Source organism: Ctenocephalides felis, unplaced genomic scaffold (assembly GCF_003426905.1).
Source record: "Ctenocephalides felis isolate EL2017-DRISC unplaced genomic scaffold, ASM342690v1 CF-g0.4_SCAFFOLD_01886, whole genome shotgun sequence".
Classification (NCBI taxonomy): Eukaryota; Metazoa; Arthropoda; class Insecta; order Siphonaptera; family Pulicidae; genus Ctenocephalides; species Ctenocephalides felis.
In genome coordinates this window covers 60164472-60175456 of record NW_020538040.1, presented here as the reverse complement: position 1 = coordinate 60175456, position 10985 = coordinate 60164472, and the positions used below count along the sequence as shown (strand labels likewise).

Genomic DNA, 10985 nt, shown 5'->3' with positions numbered 1-10985 from the left:
ATAAACCATTTTAATTTTAATATTTATTATAATAAAATATATTTTTTGCATTACTTTTTTAGTCATATAGTCTTCTTTTTTAGTCATATATATAAAGATAGATAGATTGCCAAATAATACTGTAAGATTTATAAAATTACTCATACATTAGCTATTGGAATAGCAAGGTTTTAAAAACTAACGTAAGTAAACAAATACTTAATCACAATGTCTTACATCCATTAGTCGAAGTTATATACAAATTTAGTCCAAATGAAATTTTAAAATAATAAATTAATTTGCCCAAATAAAAATTAAATTATTGATAGCAGCTTTTATTAGGATGTTTCAATATATATTGAACAAGGACAAAGCTTAGCTTTAGAAAAATGTTGTTAATCATTTTATTGTCCGAATTTTAGCAATGAGAATCTAAGCAAATAACTGTCTCTTATTATTAAGAGAAGTCATTTTGTTTAGAAAAAAACTACACGCCAGCGTTTATTAAAGACATCAAAATAAGTTTCAATGTGCATTTGCAATAAATATGTAACCTCAAGTTTTTTTGTTTTCTTAATTGTCCGGGTTATCCAACTATCCTCTAATAAAAACACATATGTAAATTCCTATAATAGAGTAAAAATGAAAGTCTAATAATTTTGACATCATTTTAACGAGAATTATTATTATTGGCTGGCGATTTGGGTAAGCTAACAGAGTTTAGCTTTGAAGCAGTAACAATATCACGTTTGCGTCGTCCAGCGCCTCGACGTCCAATATGCAGTTGCACTTGTCCAGCTCTGATTGCTTTGAACATAGCTATAGCCTCTGCATGGCTACAACCGTGCAACGGTTGACCATTTACAGCCAAAATTTCATCACCTGAAAGATAAAACATGGATTCAATAAATTTGTAATTTTTAATTATCAAAATTAATATATATATATATATATATATATATATATATATATATACGATGAAGAGAGGTTGTCCAATGGGCAGCCCATTAAGTCCTGTTTTGGCGGATTTAGTATTACAAGATTTAGAAAATCATGTCTTAAATTCTTTACCTTCCAAACCTATGGTCTATTTCAGATATGTCGATGACACATTAATATTACTTAATAAAAAAGATATAGATAATGTTTTCAACAAATTCAATGAGTACAATTCTTTTTTACAATTCACTCAGGAACTTGAAAATGATTCGACGTTACATTTTCTTGACGTAAAACTCATTAATAGAGGCGGTGTATGTTATACAGACTGGTACAGAAAAGATAGTTGGTCCGGGAGATACATTAATTTTAATTCGCATGTTCCTCTCAATATAAAAATTTCTACCATTCTAAATCTTGTAGATCACGCTATTTTATTATCTGATCCCCTGTTTTATGATACAAACATAAAATTAGTTAAAACGATCCTACTTGGCAATAATTTTCCATATAAGTTAATTTGTCCAATTATTAAAAATAGAGTCGCAAAATTACTTGAACCTTTTGATAAGAAACCGGAAGAGCCTGGCAAAACAAGTGTTCCTGAAAAAACCTTTTTCATTAATTTTCCATATCTTGACAATAATTTTAACCAATTATCAAAAAGACTTTTCAAAAAACACAATATTCGTATTACTTTTTCTCCATTAAAACAATTAAAATTTTTATATTCCAAAATTAAAGATGAAACTCCATTAACAAAAAAGAAAGATATAGTTTATAAAGTAAATTGTTTGGATTGTAATTGCTCTTATATTGGCCAGACCTGCCAGAACTTAGAAAAGAGACTCAGGCAACATGAATTACAATGTGAAAAAATAGATAACAAAAAATTTAAAAGTACACTTGTGGATCATGCTAATATCAACAACCATAAGTTTGATTTTGACAATCCCCAAATTTTATTCCATGAGAAAGACTTATTTAAACGGAGCATGGCAGAATCAATGTTAATAGTTCGGACTAACAATAGCATAAATCTAAGAACAGACACAAATATTTTACATGACACTTATATAAACATCATTAATAATTTATAAATTTTTTCATTTATCTTATTCTTTTCAATAAATTAATTTGTTTTTTCATTTTTATCGATTTTATATGCGATAGCACTCCTTTTGTTTACATTATAATGATACCCTCTCTGTCTCCATCTATATAAGTACTTCAAATTTGTTTAGAATATTTCTGTAAGTGTTATGTTTCTTTAGTACTGTGTCAAGCATTGCAAGGAATAGTTGGTGTTTTTTGTATATCAAAAATTAAATGAAATTTGAATAAATTATTAAAGAATGTGTAGTATATAAGTAACTGTTTTTGAAATTACACTGAAGATGAGACACACCATGGTCTCGAAACGTCTGTAATCATAAAATAAAGTTGTGTTAAACAAATCTGAGTGCTGTTTTGTTCATATTAAACAATTAATATTCGTTCCACTCATATCATAAAATTCTATAATATATATATATATATATATATATATATATATATATATATATGGCATTTATTTTCATTTTTGTTATTGGATCCTTAAGAAATCCTTAAGAGATATGGAAACTTTTTTACCTAATAAGATTATGACTTAGCATTGGCTAGATCAATACATGGCTAGATCAACTAGTATATTATATATATATATATATATATATATATATATATATATATATATATATATAATATATATATATATAATATACTAGTTGATCTAGCCATGTATTGATCTAGCCAATGCTAAGTCATAATCTTATTAGGTAAAAAAGTTTCCATATCTCTTAAGAATCCAATAACAAAATAGAAAAAAAGGCCATTCGGCGGACAAAAATTATTATAAGACATATGCACATCAAATTATCACATATTTTATGGATATTTTAATAATAAGAACAAATTTTGATTACTTTTCTATGGGTTCCGTAAGGTCATTTTTTTTTTTAAATTTTAAAAATCTCAAAAATCGATTTTTTTTATATTCGATTTAGAGTTCTAAAAGAAAATTGAATCTTTTTTAAAATTGTAATTATTGGTACGGGCAGTTCCAGCAATTTACCTTAAAGCACGTTGCCAAGCACCACTAGTTATTTATTGTTTTATTGTTTGTAATCTAGTACATTAGATATTCGCATACAATTATACTTAAATCTAATCTACGTTATATCAAATGGATAAAACATAACTGACTATAAAATTTATTAAGGTTAATATCGAAAGTGAATCAATATATTTCTGCATGTAAAACTTATTTCCAGACGTCAAGAATTTGCTTAGTTTTCAACCTAAACCAAATAATTAAGGGACTTATGACTGAAACGAATTACAATTCAATATTTTTATGATTTTATTTGCCATTTATATGGTGACATAAGTATTCATTATTATTAAACGGTTTCTTCTAGACTTCTAGATTCCAATATAATTTAAATAATAATTATAATTACCTTCTTTTACACTTCCAGAATCCGCTGCTTGGCCATTGGGGAAAATAGTTTTGACATAAATTCCCATTGAACCTTTCGGAGAATCTCTCCCGCCCACAATACTGAATCCTAATCCTTTGTGACCGGGTCCTTTTGTAAATATTGCCTAAAAAATTGAAATCTTTAAAAATTCAACAAATGTAGATTTATTTCATCAGCAGAATTGAAAATGTGAGAACGACTTCTGATACCATACTTTTACTAAATATATGAAAGAAATATATTATTTAGTCACAAGTACGTAGTGCAGAATACCCATGTTTTTATGGCTGTTGCTATGTATCCCCAACAAATACATATTTTTTATATATGTAGTATAAAAACAAATAAAGCTATTTGATCTAGCGATAAAATAAAATGGTGCACTTTGTCATCCATAATTGATAGTTTTTCTTTTTTTCATACTTATGTTCTGATTAAAAGATAAAGTAGACAGGCAAAATACCAAATAAAGAAAAAGAAAAGAAAACTAGTTCCTAGTACACAAATAAAACAAGTAAAATGGAAGCGTAAAAGGATTAGGAAGGAGAGGAATGCAGATGATTGACGACTTACGTGAGAAGAAAATATACAGGAAACTGAAAGCCTAAGCGCAAGACCAGGAAGCATAAAAGCAGAAGTTTGTTCAAAAGAAAAATGTGTAAGAAAACCAAGGGGTAATGGAAATGATAGACGGAAGGGTAATAGTGGTAATGGAAATTATAGACGAGGAAGGGTGAGGAAATCATTGATTTGTGGTGGCTCTCACACCATGGACCTGCCTTCGGACAGACTAACATTTATTATAATTATTATTATGGTTTGATTTCTGTAACCAGAAATTTTGCCCTATGAGCTGTTGAACTAGAACTTCTCACGACGTATTTTTAGATGGTAACCCTATTGATAAACCATCCATATTTGATTATTTATTATTATCTAAATTCATCTTATAGGGTAGATATATTATTCAATTTGATACAGACACGTCCAAGAAAAGCTATTTTCACTTGAAAACATAGCTAATAAATAGTCGTGTGCAAAAAGAAAATTATTTTATTCGTTCAAATTTTATTGTATATTGTAGAGGACAAAAGTCTTCTTTGAGCAGCTTATTATACACATAAGTAATATAAATACTCCGTATTATTAATTTGTGAGCGCACCTGTTTTATGGTGAATGTCCCTCTCGCAGCTGGTCCATTGCGCGGCAACGTGCAAAATTTACTCTCTTCTGCTTCTTCCACTGTTTCGTCTTCTTCCTCGATTTCTTCCAAATCGAGAGAATCGTCGTGGCTTGCCTGAAAGAAAAATAATTTAAAATAATGTTTTATATTGTTTTTTGAATAAGTCAAAAAAATATGTATCTCTTATTCAAATAAGTACATACTTTAGTATGTACTTATGTAAGCAAATTAAACTCCAACTCGATTCAGGGAAGAATAGTGTGAGAGGTTTGCCATTGCCATTTCACACCGCAGTGCCCGAAAAGAATTATTTTCAATTGAAAAAACATTTTTGATATGAAACGTGAAATTTGAAACATATTTGCAAGTGAAAACGGACGTCGCTACTGCACGATGTCAAGTTGTCCAGAGCGGGGTTCGAACTTACGACCCCATCCATACAAGTCCGTGTATTTAACTGTTACGCCATGGAATACCCTTATTTTAAAGTATTTTAAATCATGAATGATGTTCAGAAATAAAAAGTTGGTAACTATAGTAAACCATCTCAAAAATCGGGGCAAACTGAGATACGGTGAGGACATAATGAGTTTTTCACTAGATGTTGTTATCAGACTGAAACAAATAAAATATTTTTATCTTCTGCTAAATAACAGCAAAAAATCTGCTATACCTCTGAAGTTGTTTCACGAGTAACGAAAACCCAGAGTGGACTATAGAGCTTTAGAAAATGAAAAAATGTAGTAAAACGCTACATTTAGACTAAAATATGTCAAAAAGCTATGTGGATCCTGTGCAGTCAGGTGTTTTGGATATAAAACTTACCTAGAAATCGCACAAACATCAAAAAAGAATCTTATCATAAGTGCATCTTTCTGTGTCATAATAATACATGCGAAAAGTTAGATTTTATGTGTAAAACGCCTGATAGCACAGGAAATACATAGCATTTTGTCAGTTTTTAGTACCGTTTTATTTGAAACCCGCAGCTTTAGTATGTTGCGATAACATTAGTCTATTTTACAGCAGAATTGGCTGGTAAGAGTCCTATAAACTGTTTTGCTGAATTGACTTAATACTATATCCGTTTTACAGATTTCAACTCAAACAGTTGTCTCATCATGAAGAATAAATTACAATTTATGTAATAGGGTGAATATTTATTGATGCAGCAATGCCGGATTAGGGCTATTTTCACTTAGAAACATATTACTATTTATATTCCGAAGTAAAAATTGTCTTACTGCTCCTTAACAACAGGTTGCTCGAAGCGAAATCGAACCTGGAACCTCTGTTTCAGGTTCAGTCGTTCTAGCCACACACTTACCTATGAGCAACCCCATAGGTAAAGATGATTAATTATTTAAACGTTAATTTCTTTACATAATGTATACTTGTTTGTGGTGTAAAACGATTCAGAATGGTATAACATTGGCATATAAGAGAACACAAAATTGGCAAATCAAATTTTCTGGCGAAACATAAAACCCTTCTATAAAATAATGATTTATGTTAATGGAAGTAAAATTCTTAATCAAATAGACAAAATTAAAATATCCATAGGAAGATATACCTCAGAAAAAATTGATGTGTGTGTATGTATGCATGGGAACTATTTTTCGTTCACGTTTTCGGGCGCACGGATCAACCGATTTGAATGATTCAAACAACATTCGATTCTTATTGATAGGGAGATGTGCTGATTAGTTTTTGGCAAAGGCAGATTGGCCGTTTCGGAGATACGGAGCAAAAAGTGCAGAAAATATAAATAGAGTTTTTGAAAGAACGGAGCATCCGATTTGAATGATTCAAAAAACTTTTGGCTTGTTTTGAGAAAAAAATTGCTTTTGGGAAAAAAATTGTTTCAAAACAGTAGATAATTCATTACTTAAGAATGAATTTATTTCCACAATGTAAAACTGTTTCTTATCTCAAGACTGCGGTGTAATATTTTGACCAGCTGTCGAGTAATCCTTAGCCGAGTCGTTTTGTATTCTTGTTCAGCGTATTATTATTATTATTGAGTGAGAAATCGCGGCGGCATCGTTACAGATTAAAAGCGAACTCTGAGTAGGTGTGAGCAGCGCGCATTGGATGTGTTATAACACATAAACGGAGGCGTTCGAACATGGCACTTTTGCATTATTGCAAAAGCTGGCCATGAGTGACAAAGTAAAGCGTTACACATGTCGATTTTCAATCGACGTCCGATTTAAGAATAACAACAACGTTTGGCAACATTACATTTATTATAATCATTAGAATATTGTTATAATTTATCTATTGAATGGAAAATCAACTATTGAGTAGTTAACTTCCCTTTCCCTTATATCATAATAAATAACACAACACATATCAAATAATTAACTATCTGACTAGTTTTAGTAAAAATCCCAGATTCATTACTCTAGAAATGTTTTTTTTGCTGTTCTTAAAATTTTGTAACCTGGTCCTTTTTACCCCATAGGCGGGGTAAATTGGGACATCCAGGGAGCAAACAGGTCCAATGTTTCATTTTAATTCCAAAGCGTGCTTACAAAATAATAGCTACATTATTTAACCACTGCAAAATATAAATTTCATGGGTGCATTTTTTACTGGTATTTCTGGTATTTAATCAGAAACATTTATCATCAGAGTTGAAATTACCACATATTTAATTTTTCTCTTGTAAAATTGCTTAAATTTAACTTAATTTACTTTTTACTTCCTATTTTTTAATTAATTTTTTTTACTTGACAGGATTTAGTTGGTCCCTTCTACCCCACTCAGGTGTAAGTTTTTATAGAGGTTATATAAAAAACTGTTGAATGTAACTTAAAATTAATAATACATCTTATGAAACAATTAAATAACGTATACTTAAAAAATATATTAAGTTTTGGAAAACAAAGCAACAGTGCTCATAATCAAAACAAATAACAACGCAAGAAAATACTTTTGTTATGGATTTTTAAACATTGCTGTTTTTCTCCAGATAGCAACGTCGTAAGAATCAAGGTGATGGCTGGTTATATATTTTTTTCCTTCTACTTTCCAATTTTGCTGTTAAAAAATTCTTAATTTTATTGGTGTTTGAGATATTGGTGGTAAACCTTTTTACCTGCGGACCTTTAGACCCGCTTAAAATTTTCCCACAATTCGATGATACATAACTGAGAAATCAATTATTGATTCTTCAGCATTTATTATCCATTTTCACTCAAAATATGAATTATAAATATGTTTCTAAGTAGAAATAGCCTTTCAGGGCGTTGTAATAAAAGTTTATAAAACTAGTGGTGTATGACATCGTGCCTTAGTGCAAATTGCTGGAACTTCCCGTAACGTAACGAAATGTTCGTGGAATATTAAATGTTTTCAAATAGATTATTATAAATACTCTAATATTGTCTAATATTTATAAGAATTATATAAACTAAATTAAAATGTTATAATTATTTATTTAGAGTATATAAGTGATCTTTAGAACTTTAGTCAGAATTAAAATTAAAATCTGAATTATTTTCGATATACAAATAAAATTGAAAAAAAAATTGTAATATTTTTTTTCTAAAAGCAATTATTTTGTCAAAACAAGCAGAAAGTTTTTTGAATCATTCATATCGGATGCTTAGTTATCTCAAAAACTACCATTTTTTGCACATTTAGCTCGGTATTTCCGAAACAGCTGGACCTGCCTTTGCCAAAAACTAATCAGCACATCTCCCTATCAATAAAAATCGAATGTTTTTTGAAACATCCAAATCGGGTGATTCGTGCGCCCGAAAACGTGGACTAAAAATGCGTTATACAAAACACACACACATCTATTTTTTCTGAGGTATGCCAAAATGTTCAAAAACCTCTGAAACGTGAAGATATGCAAAAATTTTCATTTTCGATTTTCGGCCGATTACTATAACTTACCCTACGGGAAGTTAAAATTACTAATATGAATCACTTCAAAATATAATCACAACTAGGAAGGATAATATCCATATGCAGAACCTAAAAAAACAATTACGAAATGTCTTCATGATATGAACTGATTGTAATTCATATGAATATAAAAAAATGTCAAAAATTTTGTGAAAGCCAACAGAAAATACTTCCTGGTGTTAAATGAGCAGCGCGCCTTTCTATGACATACTGTAAGCTAAGTATGCTGATTTTTTTCTTTATTCATAAATATGGAATAAAATATATTGCGCGTTCATTACTTTTAATATTTGATTTAGTTATGTTAAAAACGAAAATAAATAGAATACTTAAGACATTGGTATTGTAGTCGTTTGCGTGCTCCTGTCCATTGCTCGGATAATTACTTAAACTTTGTAACATTCTATAAAACCTATTATATAATAGTACGTCCGCTTAATTTCGCAATCGTGTCGAATTAACCTCCAGAAACAGCACTATGTGTGTTATTACATGTTAGCAATGAAAAGCTCCAACAAACGCGTGTCGAGATATTGTCCGATAAGTATCGCAAATCATGCACACAATTTGTGCTCCTTGAAATGCTGAAAATCCGCTCTCGTGGGCGTTCGGCTATTTGTCAATTGAGAATGATAACGTGCGATTAGACTTTTGCAATAGATCACGGATTTGATCCAGAAAATTATAGCCATGATTACGAACGTCACAATAATGATGATGTATTTTATCCTGCTTTGCTAAAAGTGCGTGAGATAACGCGCATAGAACGCCAGTGGGTAGGTTAACTTATAATTAGAGGTAGAAAGTCAACTGATCAATATAAATCAAACCTGAAAGGTGAAAGATACGCTCACATTCAAAGATTTCGAGATAAAACTGCTAAAAAATAGTTTTGTTATACTTTTAATTAAAATATGTCTAAAACATTCAGTAATTGTTTTGACTTTATTACATAGCTTATGAATGGATGGCAACCCAGTAGTTGTCCAATCCAGTTCTGACTAAGTAACTATACTCAAAGTATTTGTTGACATTTTATTATATGCAGCTATAGCCACGAGAGACAATTTTCATTTGAGATCTATGAACTCAAGTGGAAATTTGACATCATAGCTGCCTGATGTCGGGCTTTAATCGTGGCGGAAATCGAACCAGCGAGAACCCAAGACTAGTACGTGCTAGCCCACGTCCGAACTGATTACACCACCACTGAGTACCGATTTCTAAAATAAAATTTAATATTTTCCACCTACTATACTACTACTACAATAATAACTTATTATGGCCATGTTAATTTAAAATAGATACATTTGAGCATAATATTCTCAAAACAGAAGATTGCAAGTAAAAAGTGTCTTCTAAAAACCGGTTTTCAAATAGTAAATTTTCCAGAAAACCGGTTTAAGCCGGTTTTCGAATTTATATAAAAAATCAATTTTTGCTCGAATATTCTGTAATAACTAAAAAATATAGGCAAATTTTGTGTGATTTCAAGCAGTTTTGACTAAATTCATTTATTATTCAATTTTATCGATAGTAAACAAATGTATTTTTATTTTAATTAGTAGAACAAAGAAATAATAGTTGATCTGCATTAAATAACTTCATTTGTTATTCATGCATCAATTTCACATATGAGAATGTAATATTTTATGATAGTGAAAAAGTTTAAATAAATAAAAATAATACATTTTTAATAAAAAACTTAACTTATTAAATAAAAAAAAATAAAAAAATAGATACATATCGATACATATTGTTATGTGTCAATTTTAATTCTAAAAACAATTAGCAAAAAATGTGAGTGTTTTCTATTCTGAACAATTTTAATTAATTAATTTCAAAAAAATATTTTTTTTTTGTTTAATGAATGTGATTGTAAAAAGCAGAGGACGTTTATCTATTTTTCAATTTAGAAGTGTCTTTTGTTTACTCACAAAATTTTCCGAAAGAAAAATACTCTCTCCCTTGCAACCGCACTAAGATTAATCGTTTTTAAAGCGTGATATATAACAATTCTAAAAATTTTGTTCTTTTATTTGTGGCTTCTATGGCCAAAAACTTTTGGTTTTAAAGTTTGAGTGGAGCAATTCACTCCTTCAACAAGAAGTCACAATGATCTAAATTAGTATATACATTATATACAAAAATCTAAATTTATAACAATAGAGAAAAGACTACACAGAACCTTTCTGGGAACCATAACATCCTGATATGATTCCAAATGTTATATCGAACCGATATGATTCCAAGTATCAAAACGCTTGCTTCCATCTGGTATATTTGTTATTTTCCATTTATACGTAAACCGATTTTTTCGATAAAAACGGTTTCAAATTTCATCATTTTTGTCAGAAAACCGGTTTTGAAAACCGACAAACCCTAGTGTCTTCATATATTAAAATAATCATGATCGACTAGAAAATCTTCTTAAATTGAA

The 10985-nt window shown here is 29.7% G+C and overlaps 1 protein-coding gene across 1 annotated transcript in view; it reads right to left on the bottom strand.

The window, feature by feature from the left end:
• Window positions 1-394: 394 nt before the first annotated feature.
• Window positions 395-10985, bottom strand: part of LOC113375162 (disks large homolog 3-like) — a 13208-nt gene continuing 2617 nt past the window's right edge. Inside the window, exons 2-5 of the mRNA XM_026615113.1 lie at window positions 7728-7779; window positions 4604-4738; window positions 3420-3564; window positions 395-861 (exon numbers count right to left, since the gene is read on the bottom strand). Of these exons, the coding sequence (XP_026470898.1) occupies window positions 650-861; window positions 3420-3564; window positions 4604-4738; window positions 7728-7779 (544 nt within the window). The 3' untranslated portion in view covers window positions 395-649. The remainder of the gene's footprint in view (window positions 862-3419; window positions 3565-4603; window positions 4739-7727; window positions 7780-10985) is intronic.